We start from the raw sequence: 23,321 nt of genomic DNA on the forward strand, positions 1-23,321 counted from the left end.
GGTCGCTGCTGCTGTCTGCTGCTGCTCCAGGAGACGAGGTGAGTGTCACTGTAACAAAAAAAGATATCATATACAGAAACAATAATGCATCGGCACAGGTATCACAATTTGCAGATACATTTTACCACTACCAGCTACTAATTCTTTGCAGCCAGTCATTTATATGGTAGGTTAATTTGTAGGTTTGTTGTCCCCAGTGTGTCTACCTAAACTAAATATTTTCATTGTTTCAATATTCACTCTAATTTTCAAATTATTCAATTTCCTGGCCTCTTTCAGACACTATAATCTGTAACGACCTTCTAAATCTCTAACATCTGTGCAGTTCTAATTCGAGTTTTCTTGCACCTTTCCAAATGTTTCCAATATATCTTCAGTAACTTGAGTCTTACCTGAACCACTTTCTTTGGCTTATTCTCTCTTTTAAATTAAAATCAAGCTTTTAATTATCTCTCTTAATTCCTCTTTGTTCATGATTAGCATCGTTTTTTTGTGTGTGATATGTCACTTTAGGGCATCTTACTGTGTTAAATACTTTACGTAAATCCAAACTGCTGTTTGAATAGCATAATACAAGTTAAGATATGGTCTGCAAAGTTTTGAATCATTTTAGATATTTGAAGGATTGAAACTGGGAGTCCTCAAGCACTTGTCATGAAGCAGGATGGATGGGAGTCAGAATAACTAGGTTTATGGAGAAGCTAAAACTGTGGTCAAGCAGGCAGTGTAGTATGCAAACAAGTGAAAAGTTAAAAAACGTGCTGAGATGGATTTAGCGTTTAATGTTTTTAACGTTTTATGAAAAGGGCAGAGCATACAGAAAGTATATGTGAAATGACAAGTAAACTCTTCATATGTAGCTTCTGTGGCGCCAATGATGGTTGCCACGGTGTACTGCTCCTTGCTGTTTTGTCTGTGTTTGTTCGTTTATGCCGTCTAGGAAAATCTCACAAAGATCGCTTTCATGAGAGAGGTACTCGTTAACATCAGATATTCGGTATTAATTATTTCTGCAATAATTTACAGAAACAATAATGCAACTGCACAGGTGTCACAATTTGGAGACACATTTTTAACAATTCCAGCTACTAATTCTTTGCAGCGAGATTAATATCATATATATCAAAAAGAGCATTAGTTCAAACAATGTTCACTGTCAATGTACAGGAAGGAACTGCAGATGCTGGTTTAATCCAAAGATAGACACAAAATGCTGGAGTAACTCAGCGGGACAGGCAGCATCTCTGGAGACAAGGAATGGGTGACGTTTCGGGTCGAGACTTCTTCAGACTCAGTATCTGCAGTTCCATCCTACTCAACAACTATTGCAATTTAATAACTACCCTCAAAGAGGTTTTAAGATGTTGAATGAGGGCACGTTGACCACTCATTTTACTGAATACCATAAATTTTACTGATTGTATGCCTCGTTGTCACCTTCCCCAGCTAACAATGATTTATTCTACATTGTCCTTGAACAACAGCCATTTTGATCTGTCGTTTTCACACTGTACCCTTCCATACCTCTGTCTCCATCTCTCCTGACTCCTGTGTGAAGAAGGGTCTCGACCCGAAACGTCACCCATTCTTTCTGTTAGAAAATTTCCAACAAAGACTATTACAAAAACAGAGGTAGAAACTGAACAAACTTTATTGTGAGAGAAAGAGTCGCACAGAGCCCAAGTGTCTGTGGGAGTCCTCTCTAAGCTAATGCTGAAAACCATCTCTTTTATACATTGATTTAGACAAAAAGCATCCAGACAAATGGTAATGAACAAGGACACTCAGAATTCAAAGGAAATAACATTTAGCTGTGGAAAGTTACACCAGAGCAAGATTAGCCGTTCTGCAAGTTCTGTGATAGACTCTTAATCTCCGAGACCTGTCAATTACTTGTGCCCTCGGCAGTTTCGGTAAACAATTACTTGTGCACTAGGCAGTTTCGGTAAACAATTACTTGTGCACTAGGCAGTTTCGGTAAACAATTACTTGTGCCCTAGGCAGTTTCGGTAAACAATCTTGTGCAGACACAGATAGAATAACAAGGAAATAGTTACATACATTTTTCCACTTTCTCTCCGGAGAAGCTGCCTGTCCCATTAATTACTCCAGCATGTTGTGTCTACCAAAATCGGTAGTTCCTTCCTTCGCATTCCCATTTAGTTTGCATTGGTGAGGACAAGTGTGGACTGGGCGATTTTTTGCCGAACATTTGCACTTTATTGGCAAGAACTACTGAGTTTCCCGGTTGCTAGCCATTCCACCGAGCTTTCAGTCCTGGGGCTACTCCACTACCAGGGTGAGGCCACACGCAAACTGAACCACACCTCGTATTCTGCTTGAGCAGCTGTCAACCCCATTGTATGAACATTCAATGGTCCAATTTCAAGTAATACCTCCCATACCTCTTCCCTCCAACCCCCAGCAGTGTGCACACACCCCCCCCCCACCCCCACAATCTCCCACGCCCAAAGTCACTCTGCTCCTTTCCTCTCCTCGATAAATATTCTCCCGTCCTCAAATCACCCATTTTCCTTTTATGCCCCCTTCCCCCTCCCTGCTTTCAAGGATCAAGTGAGAATGAGGAACTGAGATAATTATAGTTGAATAGCACAGATAAAGGCCTGTTTTTTATTATTTCAATAGTATGGAAAATGCTGGAATCCATAACTGAAAGATATAACAGCACAACTTTAAAATGTGGCGCAGCAGTAGAGTTGCTGTCTTACTGCGCTAGAGACACTAGGGATGCTGTCTTTTCAGCGCTCTCTACAGCTGCCTTTACAGCCTGACTCCAGACTGCAAAGACTGGACCCTTGCCCACGACTCCTCCCCAATCACCATTTCACACCCACAGCCTGAATCCTCCCCAATCACCACTTCACACCCACAGCCTGATTCAAGTTTCTCAAGTTTGCGGACGACACAACCCTGATTGGACTGATCCAAGATGGGGAGGAATCTGCCTACAGACAGGAAGTGACACAGCTGGCGTCCTGGTGCCATCGCAACAATCTGGAGATAAGTGCTCTTAAGGCAGTGGAATTGATTGTAGACTTTAGGAGAGCTCCCCTTGCCTCCCCCCACTTACCATCAACAACACCACAGTTATATCTATGGAGTTATTTTAGTTCCTTGGAACCATCATCTCCAGGGAACCTTAAATGGGGGGCCAACATCGACTCCACAGTCAAAAAGCCCCAACAGAGGTTTTACTTCCTGTGGCAGCTGAGGGAGCACAATCTGTCACTGGCAATGATGGTCCAGTTTTATACTGCCATCATAGAGTCTGTCCTCACCTTCTCCATCATGGTCTGGTTTGGCTCTGCCACCAAGTACGACACCTGGAGGCTGCAGCGCATCATTCAGTCAGCCGAGAAGGTTATTGGCTGCAACCTTCCCCCCCATTGACGAACTGTACACTGCGAGGGGCAGGAAGCGAGCTGGCAAGATCATCTCTGACCCCTCTCACCCTGGCCACAAACTCTTTGACGCACTTCCCTCTGGAAGGCGACTTCGGACTGTCAAAGCTGCCACAGCCAGACATAAAAACAGCTTTTTTTCCACGAGCAGTATCTACTCAACAGCCGAAAGTCTGTAGCCTCCTTTTCCTCTGGTATTTTATTTCATTCTTTACATGTTTAACATAAAGTTTTATTTTTAATTGTCTACTGTATATCGTGTTGTTACTTGCGAGCAAAGCGCCAAGGCAAATTCCTTGTACGTATACATATTTCGCTAATAAAATTTATTCAATTCATTTCAATATATTGCCATAAACAAGGAGCCCTCTAGATTGCATGTTATTGTTGACAATATGCTGTTTATTTTGACCTAGGCAGGCAATATTAAAAGCAATTAGTCCGTTGGCTTCTTCAAAATGAAACTTGTGAAAATGTTCATTGTTTGCTCTGGTTTCCTCCCACACTCCAAAGATGTACAGTTTTGTAGGTTAATTGGCTTCCATAAATTGTCCCTAGTGTGTAGAATAGTGCTAGTGTACGGGGTGATCTCTGGTTGGTTTCCATGTTGTATCTGTAAAGTCTTAAGCCAAAACGTGAAGCATGTCATTGACTAGGGAGTCACATGGAATGCTCAGTTTTATTTTAAATATCCTTTTACAACACTGTGAAGATAGTTTAATATAAGCCACTGCATTTCTATATGTTCATCATTTCCAGAGAAACATTTACGATTTTGTTTCCTGCTCTGGAATTCAGATACCCGCAGCCTGCAACTCCATGAATAATCTAAATGAACCAAGGGAGAATTGGAATATCTTGCCCAATCACAGGGATGGCGAAGGTGATGGAAGCAAATGGAATTATGCTCTACTGGTTCCTTTGTTGGGACTTGCTGCATTCCGTAAGTGTTGGGAATTTGCATTCATGTTGGTTTAGTTTAGGGATACAGTGCAGAAACAGGCCGTTCGGCCCGCCGAGTCCACGCCAACCAGCGATCCCCACGCAGTAACACTATCCTACACACACTAGGACAATCTTTACATTTGTACCAAGCCAATTAACCTACAAACCTAAGATAGACGGAGTAGCTGGAGTAACACCGCGGGACAAGCAGCATCTCTGGAGAGAAGGAATGGATGACATTTTTGGTCGAGACCCTTCTTCAGACTGGTTAGGGATAAGGGAAACAGGAGATATAGATGATGATGTAGAGAGATAAAGAACAATGAAAGATGCAAAAAATTAATGATGATAAAGGAAACGGGCCATTGTCAGCTGTTGAAACGAGTGAAAACGAGTAGCTAGTGTGGGTGAGGGATAGAGTGAGAGGGAATGCTGGGGCTACCTGAAGTGAGAGAAATCGATATTCATACCACTGGGCTATTAGCTGCCCAAGCAAAATATAAGATGCTGTTCCTCCAATTTGCGTATAGCCTCACTCTGACAATGGACGAGACCTAGGACCGAAAGGGCTGTGTGAGAATTGGAAGGAGAATTAAAGTGTTTAGCAACCGGGAGATCAGGTAGGTTCAAGCTGAGCAAAGGTGTTCCGCGATCGATCGCCCACTCAACATTTGCTCTCGCCGATGTATAACAGTCCACATCTTAAACAACGGATACAGTAGATGGGGTTGGAGGGGTGCAAGTGAACCTCTTCCTAACCTGAAAGGACTGTTGGGGTCCCTGAACTGTGTCGAGGGAGGAGTTATAGGGACAGGTGTTGCATCTCCTGCAGCTGCAGGGAAAGGTACCTGGGGCAGAGGTGGTTTAGCTGGGATGGGATGAGTTAACCAGGAAGTTGTGGAGGAAACGGTCTCTGTGGAAGGCGGAAAGGGGTGGAGATGGGAAGATGTGACTAGTGGTGGGATTCCGTTGGAGGTGGCGACTATTTCAGAAGATGGTGTGTTGTTAACCTACAAACCTTTGGAAGCTGAAATTCTGAGAAAAAACCCGTGCAGGTCACGGGGGGAATGTACAAACTCTATACAGACAGCACCCGTAGTCAGGATAAAACCCAGGTCTCCCGGCTCGTTGCTCATTTCTGGGTGTACCATTTCTTTCATGTTGTGAAACCATATAGGTGTGTTTTTATGCCGTTTTAAAAAAAACGTTACTATGTAGGATTTAACTTTTAGACTCATGGGCCAGTGGTCTTTTTTAAAACAAAATTTCAACTTCCTTCAATTCCTAAACCCCACTAATTTAATTGTAGTTGTTAAGTAACAACTTTAAAAGTTATATTTAACCTCTTGAATGAAATTAATATATTTTAATTGAACAGATTTTCTTTTAAATATTTTTTAATAAACCTGGAATAAAAGCTGATTTCATCTTGTTTACAAGGATGGATCTGGTCCAAGATGTGATTATTCACAAAAAGAAATTGAACAGGAACGATCTGCATGTAAGAATACGATAGAAGCCACAGAGAAAGAGCTGAAACTGAAATACCAAGATGTGATTATTCAGAATCGGAAATCGCTCGCACGTTGTGAGCTGGAGCAGGAGAAGCTCAAAAGCAAAGTCCAAAGTTATCATGAAGCGCTTTCAGCACGAAGCCGTCAGCTAGTTGAAGAACGCCAGCAACTGGAACAAGAACGTAAAGTACTAGAGGAGAAAAAACATAGCGTGCAAAATTTAGGAGCAGCAGGGGCTTTGTATCAGGATCTGATGAAGAAGGAAGGACTGTGGGAAACTCAAGCCAGAGCACTCATAAAAACATATGAAAACTCCTTAGTCAAGAGGCAAAATCTTTTCTGCAGTTACTTTATTCCAAGGCAAGAAAGATTTGATTTGGAGAGGGCAATGCGTAGCCAAGCTGCTGCAAATCCAATTGCTAAAGAATTGGGCATTGAAAGAGGTTTGAGAGATATCTTTGACCATGAAACGCATTGTGCAAACATACAAAATAATGACCCTAGAAAAAATGGTAGGTTATTATGGATATATATTTCATTATGGGAACTTCGAGCTGAGCTGCAAAAATTCAAAAAAGTAGGCAAAACCTTATTAGTAAAGCCAGTTAATTAGAACGCGGGTCATTTATTAAAACAATAAGAGGTAGACATTTTCTGAGAAATCACTCGAGTATGAAGACAAATTAATATCTCTTGTTATTGTTGATCCACAAAACAATGCAGCAAGCCATGTCGAAGCGATGTGCTGTGAGTACTAGTTCATTGTAAACTGCGAAAAGTTCACCATTGGCCACATAAAACAATTGCAATCTTACCCCGTAAAAATGTTCAATAGACTGAATTACAAGCCATGGAATTGCTGAATTTGCACTAAATTCATAACGTAACCCCACCACTGCAATTTGGAGCTGATAACTCCCATTTGAAGGACAATGATTAAGAATGTGACTTCTGATCCAGATCTGAAACTGAATATTAGATGCCCTGAGTGAAAACAAATAGATTTGTGGTTTCACCAGTTTCTTATGGTCAATTTCCTCTGCGTTAAGCTTGCTTATTTAGGCTTTGAATCTTATTTTTAACTTCAGACTTAAATCTAGTATCAAGTTCAATCATTTAACATTTTTTGTTTGACTCATAGTTGAGTAATGAGTCTCATTAACAAACTGATTCAAAAAGATAAACCAAGTTATTTAATCAAAAACCCATCATTAACCATGATTGGATACATTGCCGTTATTAAAAGTTGTGGGACTTTCATGGGGAAAATGTGTATTTGCTTAGAGCCCACAGTATGCACATTAATACCAAATGGTCTCCCTAACACATTTCTGACCATTGCAAAATTCATTTGAACATTGGAAGCCTACAAACAGCTGAAAGATATCTGGGTTACAATGATTGAGTAATTTGCAAGATGATATGATAAGTTTCACATTCATGGAAATGAAATGTTGTTTTTCCACACACGGGATGTGCCTTTGTGTAAATTTATACCAACAGACTAACATACAGGGGCTGATTATTCTGACGGCGAATTATATATCATGCAACATTTAAAGTTTTAGAATTTTAACTTGCCCTTTTATCATCTGCTGTTCTTGTCGTATTTTTGAAAGTAGCTTCATTATTATTGATCGTGATGAATTAGACATCTGGAGGTACTCTGTAGTTTTCACATTGTCATTGATTCACTGTTAATGTCCGAATGATTGGTGTGACAATTCCCAACAATAACTGGATTACCATGTGCTGTTTAACTCTCTTCATTTCAAGCAATTTTCTCTTTTTGTTTCCTTAATGAATACTTAAAGCAACTAAATCCACCACCTTTATTATTTGCCGCGACTTTGTCCTTTCCTTCCAATGGTTAAGGAGTTGAACCTTTGGACCTTTGAAACATATGATTATTAAGGGTTTGGACATGCTAGAGGCATGTTCCCGATGTTGGGGGAGCTCTGAACCAGGGGCCACTGGAATAAGGGGTAAGCCATTTAGAACGGAGATGAGGAAACACTTATTCACAGAGAGTTGTGAGTCTGTGGAATCCTCTGCCTCAGAGGGCAGTGGAGGCCGGTTCTCTGGATAATTTCAAGAGAGCTAGATAGGGCTCTTAAAGATAGCGGAGTCAGGGGATATGAGGAGAAGGCAGGAACGGGATACTGATTGGGAATGATCAGCCATGATCACATTGAATGGCGGTGCTGGCCCATTCCAGCACCTTTTGTCAGCCCTCCCACTCTGGAAAAATCTGCAAAGACACCAGTGACATTTCTGTGTTGATATCCGTGAACATTTTCAGCAATTTATGGTGCAAATATTCCTGTGATTTTAAAAGTTGTGGAGAAAGAGAGCAATTTGTAATGTACTTCTTGAAATGCTTCCTTCCAAAAATACGCCTTGGATGAATACGCCTTGCTGCACATCTATTGTCCTATTCACTAGCATGGCAGATGTATACACAATTAAACCATCTGGAATCCTCCACACCCATGAAGGAATCACCAAGGACAATGGGAATTGCATATATCATCCATAAATGACACCTTTTAAAACATTTAAATCAAATTAACTTGCTATTTCATTTTTAAATGCAAAGGCTTTTGAGTATGTCCGCACGTCACAATTCCTTGAAACGTTGGATGAATAATTGAGCTTAACAGGAATGGCAATCATAGTGGAAAGATTGCACCTTGCAGGTTGAGAGATTGTATTCATTGTAGTGATCGTTAATGTTCACTTTATATGAAATTCTTTATAACATATTTTCCCCAGCAAAGCAGGAGAGTTGTCTGGTAGAAAAATAAATATTCACAATTTCATCAATATGGGTAAACAGATCAAAATGCAACCAATAAGTGTGATTAGTGCCAATATATTTCAACCCACCTTGGTCAATTTGTTGTTTGAATTCCTGCCAATTGCTCAGTGTTTCACATTAAAAACAGAAGTATAAGATGGTCATGAAAAATAAATTTGACCCGATAACCAAAAGTCACTGTTCGGTTCAAAATTTGGAATATTTGATTATTTTGTAAAAAGTAATTATGCTGTGTTTAAGACTGGCCTATATAAGGAAATGGAAAATCGTGGTTAAGGGATTTTGGTTCATGTATAAGCTTTTAAATAAATGGTAGGTACACAAAAATGCTGGAGAAACTCAGCGGGTGCAGCAGCATCTATGGAGCGAAGGAAATAGGCGACGTTTCAGGCCGAAACCCTTCTTCAGATTTCAGACTAAATAAATGGTGTTTAGAACTGGTTGCTCAGACCTGATTTGTAAGAATTTGAGGTTTTTAATATGAAATGTAATGTGTGGAGGGATCTGATTATTGCCTATCCTTAACTTGCTTGCAATTATATTTTGCTGCACCATCAGGTTTGGGGGAGATTTCAGGTGTGTATTCCTTTATTTGATTCATATTTTTCCAGGAATTATATTTTTTCCACGTGAAAATTTGGGGGCTAGGGAGCACTGATTTACTTATTACCCAGGATGTTTGTAACTGATGAAAACCATTCTGTGAAATGAATCATCCCTGTGCTTTCTTGTCTACATGTGTTCAATAAGAAATCAATTAAAGTTGTATTACTCTTCTGGTTTCTATTTTCTATTAATTTCCTATTCATGGGGGAAAATGTTTTGATATTAGCTTTTAGAGTTTTGGAGGATCATTTATTGTTAAACATTACATCACCTTGAGCAGGGAAATAAATATGAACACACACAAATCCAAACGCACAAATCCCAAATGAATCTCGATTTTATTTTCTGCAAAATCGTGTCAAATCATGAATGAGTGTTTGGAGCCCTTGATGTCTCCTCCCCTTCCTTAACCCTCGAGCTGTCTCCTCCCATCCCCCCTGCCCTCGGGGCTCTTCCTACTCCCTTTTTCCTTCCTTCCCCCCCCCCCCCCCCCCCCCCCCCCCCCCCCCCCCATCTGAAGAAGAAGGTTTTCGGCCAGAAATGTCACCTATTTCCTTCGCTCCATAGATGCTGCTGCACCCGCTGAGTTTCTCCAGCATTTTTGTGTACCTTCGATCTTCCAGCATCTGCAGTTCCTTCTTGAACACTGGTTCCTAAGACTATTCACATTAGATTTCCATGCCTTGGGTATTCTATTGATTAATAATTAATCGAGATTTGACTGCTGTGATCATTTGGAGATGAGGACAATCTCAATAATTTGTCATCTCAATAATTTCATGTCATTATTTCTTTATTCCGCCAACCCTTCCAATCCACCAAGCAGCCTTTGTTTATTTGTGATGGATCCAGGTAAGAAGGGGCTGATGGATAAATGAAGCCAGATGGGTGAGATATATAGTGATGGACTCTACCAACAACCGGGGAACACGACTGTACACATACAATCCAAGAAACGATATACATCAGTACTACAGTTGCTGAGCCCACTTTCTACCCATGCCGCTAAACCCATTTGCTCATTGCTCTTTCAACGTCATGACAATTATGAAATGCCTTTTGGAAAACCACATATACCATATCATTGTACTTCCCTCTTTTCACTTCATAAAATTAAAAAAAAGACTACCAATCTACACTTCAACAAGTGGCTGCTAACTCTTTATCATTCCTCAAGCTTTGTCAAACGTTAAACCACTGCGGAATTTACCCATCTTCTTTGTTTTTCATTTTTGCACAGAGAGCACCGTTTGCAATTTTTCAGTCATCAGACAACTATCAATGTGTTCACAATTATGGACCAAACCTCTGAAACTTCCTCCTTTAGTTCCTTCAGGAACCTGGGCTATATCCCATCTGGGATTGACTAACTTTTAAGTGTTGCCAGCCATTCTGCTATCCCCTTTACCCCAAATCTCAATTACTTTGTTCCCGATACTGCATATTATTCCTTGGTGAAGACTTGTACAAGTATTATTAGAATCTTAGCTTTGCTTCCACAATTAATTTCATTTTTTGATTCTCACTGGACATCTTTAGACTTTAGAGATACAGCATGATAATGGCCCTTCCGCCCATCGAGTTCGTGCCGACCAGTGATCACCCCATACACTAGCACTATCCTGCAAACTGGGGACAATTTACGATATGATAGAACTTTATCCCAGGAGGGAAATTGGTTTGCCAACAGTCATAAAAACACATGAGACATGAAATTAAATAGATGAGGGGTAAGGATTGGGGATGTGCAAAGATTGTACAGAAGCCAATTTACCTACACACCTGTATGTCTTTGGAATGTGGGAGGAAAGTGGATCACATGGAGAAACCCCATGTGGTCACAGAGTGAAAGTACAAACTTTGCACTAACAGCATCGTGTTCAAGATTGAACCCAGGTCTCTGAAGCTGTGGGCCAGCAACTCTACTGCCACTATGCTATCCCCTCACTCCTCTGAAAATCCTGTTCTTGTTAATTTGCCCTTGAACTACTTTTAGATTTCTACGGCCAGGCTTTTATCATGCTCCATCATTGCATCTTGTTTCTATTTTTATTTGTACCTTTAACTTTTTGTAATCAATCTGGTTGTCATTTGTGTTTTCAACTTGGCATTTAACCATATAACCATATAACAATTACAGCACGGAAACAGGCCATCTCGGCCCTACAAGTCCGTGCCGAACAATTATTTTCCCTTAGTCCCACCTGCCTGCACTCATACCATAACCCTCCATTCTCCCTCCATTCATTTATTTTTAAATGATACCTACGAACCTGCTTCCACCACTTCCACTGGAAGCTCATTCCACACCGCTACCACTCTCTGAGTAAAGAAGTTCCCCCTCATGTTACCCCTAAACTTCTGTTCCTTAATTCTGAAGTCATGTCCTCTTGTTTGAATCTTCCCTCAAAGGGAAAAGCTTGTCCACATCAACTCTGTCTATCCCTCTCATCATTTTAAAGACCTCTATCAAGTCCCCCCTTAACCTTCTACGATCCAGAGAATAAAGATCTAACTTATTCAACCTTTCTCTGTAACTTAGTTGTTGAAACCCAGGCAACATTCTAGTAAATCTCCTCTGTACTCTCTATTTTGTTGACATCCTTCCTATAATTGGGCGACCAAAATTGTACTCCATACTCCAGATTTGGTCTCACCAATGCCTTGTACAATTTTAACATTACATCCCAGCTTCTATACTCAATGCTCTGATTTATAAAGGCAAGCATACCAAAAGCTTTCCTATCCATATGAGATTCCACCTTCAAGGAACTATGCACGGTTATTCCCAGATCCCTCTGTTCAACTGCATTCTTCAATTCCCTACCATTTACCATGTACGTCCTATTTTGATTTGTCCTGCCAAGGTGTAGCACCTCACACTTATCAGTATTAAACAGCATTTTCTGCTCTACTATCTATTGTTTTAGTTGTTTAGGGATTCTTGCTTTATTTTTCCTATGTTTTACTCTCATGAGAATGTACCTGGACTTTAACTAAACCATCTCCAGTTTAAACGTTTGCTTTGTTTATTTACAATTTTGACTTTACTTTACCTGAGCCTTATATATCTAGATCAATTCAATTGAAATTGTTCAATGTATTATTCTTGCCTTGAATAGGCTACATCTTTTTCCATAGCTGTTCTAAACCTTTTGATATTATTGTTTTTATTATGTGGCCCCAGCTAATTCTTGAGCCAGAAAAATATTCACACCACAAACAATAGGCTGTGGGCCGAGCATCAAAAATGTGTCTAGAAATTGGTTTTCGTGACCCAAGTCACCAAACTACATGAAATTTTCCAGATTTAGATGAAATATAATTGAGAAGGAAATCATAACTCGTCATTGCCAAAAGTTGCACATCAATTAATTAAACTCATTAGAAAATGAGATCGGGAACGCGCCATCTAGTGGCCAATGCCCGTATTACACCATGGGCAGCCTATTTCCGTGTTGCAGTCCATTTAAACTATATATTATTATACCAATATATATATATATAACCTGTTAATATGAATGTTATCATATATAATTAAGTATCATTATATTATATAAAAATAATATGATGAATATAATTGTGGGTGTGTTTTTTTTAATGATACTGTCGCAGAGGTCCTGCTCCTGAACCAGCCTAATTAATGGGTTAGGGCAGTTCTTGTGGGTTCCTCCCTTTACTGAACCCCATTGACTGCCAGTGTGCAGAGTGGGGGTGACGGCCATAGTGGGACCGGGGCAGTGCCAGGCAGACATGTTCCAGTCGCTTTAATAGGAAATTAAATGAGACTGCAGCAGATGTCCCAGGTTTTAAGGGCTCATGAACCTGCCTAAATAAAGGGTCAGGACAGACCCTCTAGGTTTCCCCATTTACTGAACCCCGCTGACTGCCAGTGGGGGTAACGGCCATAGTGGGACTGGGGCAGCCAGACCTGTAAGAGACCTGTCTTATTTCTGATGTAAATGTCACATCCTGGCCAAGAATCGAATGTTCTGATGTTTACTCGATGAAGATTCATTTTAAGCTACAATGAGCTTATATTTATGTTATAGACCCCACCCCAGATGGTGCCTTTGCAAATGAGGGCTATTACATTTGACCTAAAAGAACCCTAAAAATGTTGCATTTTTAATCTCTAGTTTGTGTGTCTGTGTATGCCTTTCAAACGTGTATCTGTGGATGTAAGTGTGTATGTACGTGTGGATGGATGTATGTAAGTAAGTTTTATTTATATAGCACGTTTTAAGTCAACTCGCATTGACACCAAAGTGCTTTACATAAAATAGATAATAAGTTTCCATACAAACCATAGAAAAAGGTTAAAAAAATAAAGAAAATGGACTCTGCGCGCTCCAAATCCGGCTCCGCCCGCGGCCGGACACCCGCAGCCACAGTTCTGCGATGTTGGGTGTCGGCCACAGCGCTCTGGAGCTTACCGCACAGCGACCCAGTAAGGCATCGCCCACTCCATGTTGGAATGCCAGCGCTGCGCCACCGCCGCCGAAGCTGTAGTCCCGGTCGGTGGTAGGCTGCGAGGATGGGGCGAAGAAGCAGCTTGGAGGGATGCTGCCTCTCCGACCAGGTAGGGGACTAAGAAATAAAGTTTCCCCTTCCCCACCCCCACCCACCACATAAAAGACCTCCAACTAACATTTTTTAACTGGACTTAAAATTAAAAAAAGGTGAAGAGACGGACTGCGGGCAGGCTGCCATACACAGACGGCGCCCACTCCTGCACATCTTAACTGTGTGCATGTATGTCTGCGTGTGAGTGGATGTGTGTGTGCGGATTTATGTGTGCATGTATGTGTGTTTGCATGCATGGAAGTGTGCGTATGGATGGATGTGTGTGTGTGGATGTGCGTATGTATGTATGTGTGGATCGGTGGGTGGATTGTCGCAGTCATTCACCGGCACATCATTATCATAAGTAATTCACTCATTGTTTAAATAATTTGACCAAATAAACAGTGAAACGATCCACATTAAAATAAAAGTTATATATCATTTTTTTCCACAATTTATTTTGTTTACATTACATCTGATTCTCTGCTCGATGACTCTCTTGCAGAAACTAGAGCAGGACTTCTCATACACCTGCTGCTGATTATCTTGTTTACATTCTTGTGCAAAATCAATGACAACTCTGGTGTATCTCTGGTAGCATGATTTATGGTATCTCTCTTCAAGAGCTACAAGGTCTCTGTCTCTTATGTCTAACAGCAATGCCTTCATGGTTCATTTCTTCATGGTTGCAACAGTCATTAAATGGCCACCTTGTTTTGTTTCACATTGCATTAATTTGCGCTGGTAGGACATGCCTGCGGTCAGTGTGCTCGACAGTTGCTGTTTGTTGACTATGACTTGTCATGGATCAAGGCAGTCTCTTTGGGGCCAGCTCATCTGCTTCACCATCAGGAACTGCCTCTTGAGGTGATTCATCTGCTTCAGGCTTTTCAGCATCTTGAACTCAATTGAAAGAGGAAAAAGAAAACAGAAAAGGAATGAAAAGTAAAATAAATCAACATCCTCAAATATATCTTTTCATTTTTCAAAGTAACATCATATGACCATAAGTAAAAAGATTTGTTGTTTGAGTCCTATCATTACCTTTCTTCCTTCTAGACTTTGCTATCGCTCGATTTATTGTTGTTATGTTGCAGAAGTGACGATAGCACTCTGCATGATAACCCGGGATACACTGCTGCCTCCTAATAATAGAAGATAATATGTGTCAGGGTGTATTTTACATCTTTTCATGTTTTATATTATGTAAGACAATATCGACATATCAATGAGGAAATTAAACATGTATGCATGTCCAGGTAGATGGGATGGCAAGTCTGCAAATTATCAAATTAGTGTTCATTAAAGCACAGTGCATGTCCACACAAAACACTTTTGTGTGGACAGGCTCTGAAGAGTGGAGGGGCAGAAGCTGCAGAAAAAAAAATCTCATATTACTTAGGTCTGCATGGACTTCAATTCATAAAATGTCAATCTCTTCTTAATGTCAATGAGACTTACACTGTAATTTACTGCCATAGATAAGACTTCAAGTTCAAGTGCAGGAGCAGAGGGTGCAGAATAGCTAGAGAAAGAAACATCTCATAGTACCTAGGTCTGCATGGACTTCCATTCATAAAGTGCCAACCTCTATTTAATGTCAATGAGACTTACACTGTAATTTACTACAATTGATAAGTTATTTCAAGTTTAAGTAGAGGCTACAGAAAAAAAACCTCATATTCATTAAGTCTGCATGGACTTCAATTCATAAAATTTAAACCTCTTCTTAATGTTAATGAGAATAACAATATGTTACTACCATAGAAAAACGAGTTCACATACACCAATTCATTTCTACAGAAACATCAACCATTTCTGACCATTTCTCACTGCAATGGAAGCATATAAAGTGCGATCAATATCCCTCCGTTTTTCTCCCGTGGTCGGGGCCTGGAAACGGCCGCTACAGATGACACTATGTACAGCCTCCCCCCCGCCCGCGGAGATGATCCGTTCGCGTTCGCGAATCGGTCGCTTCTTAATTGAGAGCGCGGCTTCACTATATTAAGTACCTAGGCCCCGCGGTCGGAGCACTTTTTCCCGGTAAGTTATTGCAGGCAGCTCCGAGATTAGATGTTAAAAACTTATTAGACTACAACACGCTGACATTAGTGAAAATGTTTAATTGACTGTGTTATGGACACACATAGTTTAGGCCCTCAACTTCATGAATGAATGAGTGAGTGAGTGAGTGAATGAATGAATGAATTTATTCACATTATAAAAGGGTGCAATTAAATTAATTAAAGTCCATACAGATAGATTTTCATAAATTCAGACTTTAGATCTTACCTTTCAGTTAGAGTTGATTCCGGGCTGTCTTCTTTGTGTTACAGCACTTCAGCAGCGACTTTGCTTTCAAGGCTTTCTTCCACTTCTATCCACTTAGCAGCACATTCTTCAGCCTTTTTCATGCTTTTCACACTAAATTCAATTACCCTGCTGCAAGTTTCCACGACATGTATTCCACAGAACAACAAAGAACCTTCATCGGAATCGCCAGTAAAACAGGCATCTGTAGAGGCACCCTCAGCCATTTTGTGTGCTAGCCTGAAGCAAAGCGCGTGATTGGCCAACTGGCAGACAACTCAATGTTAAAGTGTTCAAGAAGGAACTGCAGATGCTGGAAGATCGAAGGTACACAAAAATGCTGGAGAAACTCAGCGGGTGCAGCAGCATCTATGGAGCAAAGGAAATAGGCGACATTTCGGGCCGAAACCCTGTTGCAACCGCAAGAAATGCAACACCTGTCCCTTCACCTCCCCCCCTCGACTCCATTCAAGGAGCCAAGCAGTCGTTCCAAGTGCGACAAAGGTTCACCTGTATCTCCTCCAACCTCATCTACTGCATCCGCTGCTCTAGATGTCAGCTGATTTACATCGGGGAGACTAAGCGGAGGTTGGGCGATCGTTTCTCCGAACACCTCCGCTCAGTCCGCAATAACCTACCTGAACTCCCGGTGGCTCAGCACTTCAACTCCCCCTCCCATTCCCAATCCGATCTCTCTGTCCTGGGTCTCCTCCATTGCCAGAGTGAGCAACACCGGAAATTGGAGGAACAGCACCTCATATTCCGCCTGGATTGCTTGCGTCCGGGTGGCATGAACGTTGAATTCTCCCATTTTGCTAGCCTTTGCTGTCTCCTCCCCTTCCTTAACCCTCGAGCTGTCTCCTCCCATCCCCCCGCCCTCGGGCTCCTCCTCCTCCCTTTTTCCTTCCTTCTCCCCCCCACCCCCCATCAGTCTGAAGAAGGGTTTCGGCCCGAAACTTCGCCTATTTCCTTCGCTCTATAGATGCTGCTGCACCCGCTGAGTTTCTCCAGCATTTTTTGTGTAACTCAATGTTAAACGTGCTTTGATTGGACTAAAAATTACCTGACATTTTTCAGTTCTTTCTCTAATTTAATAAAAATGTGCAAGTCTTGTTCATGACGAGTTTCAGGGGTGATTTATATATTTTTTTTACACAGTATGTAAAAATTTCATGTAGTTTGGTGACTTGGGTCACGAAACACTGGAATAAAGCTCCTCGGCCCACAGCCTACAACGGGATCCCACCACACGCCATATCTTCCCATCCCCACCCCTTTCCACAGAGACTGTTCCCTCCGCAACTCTCCCACTAGTGGGAAGCACTATGTGCCCCTTTCTCCAATGCCTTTCGACCCTTCTTCATTCAAATCTGTTTCTCCCGCCCCTCTATCTCATTCCCCTCCTCTCCCTCCCACCGCCATTTCACACCATCCTCTCCTCCCCTCCTCCAGCCCTCACACCCTCCATCTGCTCTCCAGCCCCCACTCCATTCCCCTCCCCTCACTCCTCTTCCTCCCCTCATTCCTCTCAACCCTATTTCACACCGTCTCCTCCTCCACTCCAAAGGCCAACAGTCAGCCCTCACCAACATGGCGGCCTCTCCCTCACCAACATGGCGGTCGCCCCCTCACCAACAGTCACTCGCCGCCCCCTCACCAACATGGCGGCCTCCCCCTCACCAACATGGCGGTCGCCCCCTCACCAACAGTCACTCGCCGCCCTCACCAACATGGCGGCCGCCCCTTCACCAACTGTCACTCGCCGACCTCACCAACATGGCGGCCGCTTGCGAACCGGACGGGACGTGATGAGGTACGGACTGACCTGCTTCCGGCAGCAAGGCCGCGCCGGGCGGGAGGGAATCGCAGGCCGCGGGACCACCGGGTAATGGGGGGACAGGGGAGAGAGAGAGAGAGAGAGCGACGATGGTGACTGGGGCCTGGCTGCTCGCAGCAGCGACGAGGGTGTGTGTGGCCCAAGGAGGGTGTGGGGGTGGGGCTGAGCCTTCAGGGATAAGGACATTTATCTTGAGGAGCATTGACAGCGCTGATGGAGGTGGCGAACGAGTGATGATATCTTTCTATCTGATTTTAACATATGTGTATGAAGTTGCAGTGAAATCCAATGAGGTCTGAAGAAGGGTCTGGACCCGAAACATCACCAATTCCTTCTTTCCAGAGATGCTGCCTGTCACGCTCAGTTACTCCAGCTTTCTGTGTCTATCTCCAATGAGGTAAAGGTGTTTACAGAACCACAGAAAGTTTGTGGAAACATTTGCACCTGGCATCTGCTGTAGAGGGAATGTCCTTCTCCTCTGTGACTCTCTTTGGTGACCCTTCGACTATCCTTGATCAGACTTTAGACACAAAATGCTAGAGTAACTCAGCGGGACAGACAGCATCAAAGATACTAGAGGAGCTTCTCTAATATCTTTGGGCAGCGTCTCTGGAGAGAAGGAATGGGTGACGTTTCGGGTCAAGACCCTTCTTCAGACGTCGGGAGTGGGCGAGACAGAGATAGAATGTAGTTGAAGACAGTAAGACTGGTGGGAGAACGGGGATGGGATGGAAAGAGAGGGAAAAGTAAGGGTTACTTGAAGTTGGAGAATTCAATGTTAATACCACTCGGGTGCAAGCTACCCAAGTGAAATATGAGGTGCTGTTCCACCACTTTGTGCTGGGCCTCACTCGGCCCATGACAGAAAGGTCAGTGTGGGAATGGGAGGGGGAGTTGAGGTGCTGAGCAACCGGGAGATCAGGTAAGTTAAGGTGGACTGAGCGGAGGTGTTCAGCGAAACGATCGCCGAGCCTGCGCTTGGTCTGGCAGATGTACAGCAGTACTTTACTGGCTTTACCATGCATTAAATGTTATCCCCTTGAACTGTACTTTAAATGTATTGCAATACATCATAAGTACACTGCACTGTAAATGGCTCAATGTAATCATATATTGTCTTTCCGCTGACTGGATAGCACACAACAAAAGCTTTTCATTGTACCTCAGCAAATGTGACAATAAACAAAACTGAACTGATTCCCACTGCTCTTCAACCATTCCCTCCACAGATGCTGCCCACCCTGCTGAGTTACTCCAACACTGTGTTTCACTCAAGATTCCAGCATCTGCAGTTCCTATGTCTTCACATGGCATCTGCTACACGGTGCCATCGATGACCACAGGATGTAACAAATGACTTTAAAGTAAATTAAGAACTTTGGAGATTATATCATCATACTGATGGAATTTCATTTGTAGAGCAACAATGTTGACCAAGACCTGTGGCCGCACCCTTGTTTTAAAATTGTGATATGTGATCTTTTGCAATCTTTGTTTTTAATTTTTTGTGGAGCACTCCTTCACCATTGCACTGAAGTGTCTGCCTAATATTTGGAATAATACTGGGACCTTTCAATTGAATCACTTGAATAACAGCATTGACTATCAATCCGCCAGGAACTTAATGTGCAGGGTCCTTAATTCATGTGTAGGAAGGAACTGTAGATGCTGGTTTGCACCGAAGACAGACACAAAATGCTGGAGTAACTCAGCAACTCAGCAGGACAGGCAGCATCTCTGGATGAGTGACCCTTCTTCAGTCCTTAATTCACGTTTATTATTGTGTTTCTATCTGTTGCCCATCTTAATAAAATTAATGTCTTCCTCCCGTATCCTCCAGTAACAATACTCAACCAAAATGATTTTTTTTTTTTAGTGATGCCATGTCCCTGCAGAAGATTCTATCGGAGAGGATCGTGGAAGCTCGGGAACTGCTGGAAAGGGCAGAGGCATTATCCCATTCCCGTGCTGGTGGGGTGCAAGGAGGGCCCAAGCTCTGCGGCAAGCTGAAGGCTGAGCTAAAGTTCTTGCGCAAAGTGGAAATGGGTAAAGTTTCGGTGAAGGAATCACACCTACAGAGCACAAACCTCACCCATCTCAAGGCAGTCATTGAATCAGCCGAAAGCCTGGAGGATGTGGTCAGCCTTTTGCACGTATTTAACTATCAGGAGCCTTCTGGCGAAAAGCAGTCCCTGGTTGTGGATGTCGTCGCAAATGGCGGACTTACCTGGGTCAAGGCTATCGGCCGGAAAGCTGAGGCATTGCATAGTATTTGGGTGGGGAGGGGCCAGTACGGTGACAAAAGTATTGTCGAACAAGCAGAGGATTATTTGGAAGCCAGCAAGCAGCAGCTGGTGCAGTATAGTAATCCACATGTTGTGTTTGCATTTTATAATGGCATTTCTAGCCCCATGGCAGAGAGACTGAATGAAATGGGGCTGTCTGTACGAGGAGATATAGTTGCAGTGAATTCAATGATTGATTTCATGGAGGAGGATGATAACTCAAGTGATTCGTCAGAAGATCTGGAGGAGCCTTTGCAAGTGACCAAAGTAGACCGGTCTACAATCGTTGCCAGTGTTGCCTTTCCCACCGAAGTTAAAGTGGATTTGTGCAATCGTGTAAATTTAGATATAACCACCCTGATTACCTTTGTTTCAGCAGTAAGTCACGGAGGCTGTTACTTCATCTTTAAGGAGAAAGTGTTGACTGAACAAGCTTCTCAGGAAAGGGCGGAGAGCGTCCTGCCCAAATTGCAAGCCTTTATGAAGGACAAAGAACTATTTGCCTGCGAGTCGGCGGTGAAAGATTTTCACGCAATTTTGGAAACGTTAGGTGGCCCCGGAGAAAAGGCTCGGGCACAGAAACTACTGCAGCGAATCATAGTTGTCCCGGATCGCCCTTCTGATCGGGCCTCCAAATTGAACGTCAGTGCAAAAATCAACAGTCGCTCGATTACAATTTTTGGAACTGGAGATGCTTTAAAGGCAATCACAATGACGGCAAACAGCGGGTTTGTTCGAGCAGCAGACAATCAGGGCGTGAAATTCAGTGTATTTATTCACCAGCCTAGAGCCTTAACAGAGAGCAAGGAATCGACAGCAAGTACTTTATGTACTGTTCATGAGAATCTTGGATGATGGCGTAGTAATATAAAGCAAACTCTTCTGGTCAAATATTTACATTGTCAAGTCTTAAAGATTGTGGCGTCATTTTTCATGGTGAACATTGATGCAAAGCCAGTTGCCTCTTGCATATCTCATCCCAGTCTTTCTTTTCATTGATGCCAAGCCCTGAGGGCTGTAGAAGATGTGGGCAGTTAAAGCCCTGTCCCACGGTATGAGTTCATTCAGAGTTCTCCCGAGTTCTCCCGATTCGAACTCGGAGATTTACGGTAATGGCCACTCATCAGTACTCGGGGCTCTCGTGGACATTTTTCAACATGTTGAAAAATCTTCACGAGTCTTCCCGAGCTTACCTGCCATTAGCGAGTCTTCCTTAGTACCTGCCGTTAGCGTTACGAGCCGCTAAGAGACGTCCCCGAGCTCCGATGTACCCGCTACATTTATTCTCCGTGCTTACCACCAGTTTGATTTTTGTTTAAACTCGGGGGAGCTCTTGAATGAACTCGTACAGTGGGACAGGGCCATTAGACATTGACAATTATGTTGTCCAACCTACTGTTAAAACAGATTTTTAAAATGCAAACCAAATACCAACTAATAAATGCACATTTGGACTGGTGGCAGCAGATCATTTTGGAAGTTTTTGACTTTTCAAGTAGGTATCTATGCACTAAATGTATTGGACAAATTAATATGGCTATACATCAAACAATCTTCTTGAGTGCCAGGGACATGTACTATGTTGCTGAGGCCAACACATATGTCTATGGGGGGGAGAACAAGCAAATAACTACACACAAGGCATCTTGAAAATGTACAGTGAGCTGACTCAAATGAGACTTTGGTGATGATTGAGGTCATAAGGAATAGAATTAGGCCATTCAGCCCATCAAGTCTACTCCACCATTCAATCATGGCTGATCTATCTCTCCCCCCTAACCCAATTCTCCTGCCTTCTCCCCATAGCCTCTGACACCCATACTAATCAATAATATATCTATCTCTACCCTAAAAATATCCACTGACTTGGCCTCCACAGATTCACCACCCTCTGACTAAAGACATTTCTCCTCATCTCCTTCCTAAAAGAACGTCCTTTAATTCTGAGGCTCTGACAGAGGTCTAGACTCTCCCATTAATGGAAACATCCTCTCCACATCCAATTTGAAAATGTTTTGAATGACTTAGCAGCTTCTAAAGTTCAGATGAAAACAAATGGCCATATGATTGGAAGCCAGCATTTACTGAATTTGAGGAGGCGTTGAACAGTGCGTGGTTTTGATTGACCGGGATTTCGAATCTGCTAACATGCAACATGTGGGTTAGTTTCTTAAAATTGAGCGTGGTCACTTCTGAGAGAGATTGGTTTATGTTGGTGTGTATTCCATCTGCTAAGAATAAGTGTGCATCAGTAAGTGAACAACAATTCTTTTCCTTCTTTCTGTAATCTAAAAGACGAACCGAAGCAAAAGAGAGAAGTTTCAGGCAAATAATTAATGATAGGATATGGAGGATTAAAAAGCAAAGAGCAAAGAAATTGCAAACGGAAGGTGAAGAGTGGGAATGGGTGTGTGGGTCAGATCATAGCATAGAAACAGGCCCTTCGGCCCAACTTGCCCATGCCAACTAATATGCCCTATCTATTATGGTCGCACAGCGGTAGAGTTGCTGCCTTACAGCAAAATTCAGCGCCAGAGACCAGGGTTCGATCCCGACTACGGGTGCTGTCTATGGAGTTTATACGTTCTCCCCGTGATCTGCATGGGCTTTCTTCAAGATCTTCGGTTTCCTCCCACAATCCAAAGACGTGTAGGTTAATTGGCTTGGTATAAATGTAAAATTGTCCAAGTTGGCGATATGCAGAGTACTGCCCTGCCGACTACAAAATTCAGAAGGTACTACTCCTTCCTATCCATGTACCTGTCCAAATGTATTTTAAATATTGTTTTCGTACCTGCCTTGACTATTTCCTCTGGCAGCTCGTTATATATGCCCACCACCCACTCTGAAAAGGTTGCTGCTCAGGTTCTTGCTAAATTTTGCCCATTTCACCTTAAACCGATGTCCTCTGGTTCTTGATTCCCCTACTCTCGGATAAAGACTCTGTGCATTCATCCTATTACTTCCCTCGTGATCTTCTACACCTCTATAAGATCACTCCTCGGCCTCTTG

General features: G+C 42.5%; 2 protein-coding genes across 3 annotated transcripts; both read left to right on the forward strand.

Annotated features, from left to right (window-relative positions):
- The first annotated feature begins 2 nt into the window (after positions 1-2).
- On the forward strand, positions 3-9,478 carry LOC129696585 (coiled-coil domain-containing protein 127-like). Its single transcript, XM_055634634.1, is given in 4 exon segments — positions 3-38; positions 4,221-4,365; positions 5,808-5,824; positions 5,826-9,478. Coding segments are annotated over 3 exon segments (810 nt in total). The 5' UTR covers positions 3-38; positions 4,221-4,241; the 3' UTR covers positions 6,495-9,478.
- Positions 9,479-17,997: 8,519 nt separating this feature from the next.
- On the forward strand, positions 17,998-21,768 carry c4h7orf25 (chromosome 4 C7orf25 homolog). Of its 2 annotated transcripts, none has more exons than XM_055634636.1 (2): positions 17,998-18,072; positions 19,901-21,768. In XM_055634636.1, the coding sequence occupies exon 2, from the start codon at positions 19,908-19,910 to the stop codon at positions 21,162-21,164; it is 1,257 nt and encodes a 418-aa protein (XP_055490611.1). In that variant the 5' UTR covers positions 17,998-18,072; positions 19,901-19,907; the 3' UTR covers positions 21,165-21,768. The 2 variants fall into 2 exon arrangements, with proteins under 2 accessions (XP_055490611.1, XP_055490612.1); XM_055634637.1 differs by lacking the exon at positions 17,998-18,072 and adding an exon at positions 18,133-18,152.
- The last annotated feature ends 1,553 nt before the right edge of the window (positions 21,769-23,321 follow it).

Source organism: Leucoraja erinacea, chromosome 4, assembly GCF_028641065.1.
Source record: "Leucoraja erinacea ecotype New England chromosome 4, Leri_hhj_1, whole genome shotgun sequence".
Taxonomy (NCBI): Eukaryota; Metazoa; Chordata; class Chondrichthyes; order Rajiformes; family Rajidae; genus Leucoraja; species Leucoraja erinaceus.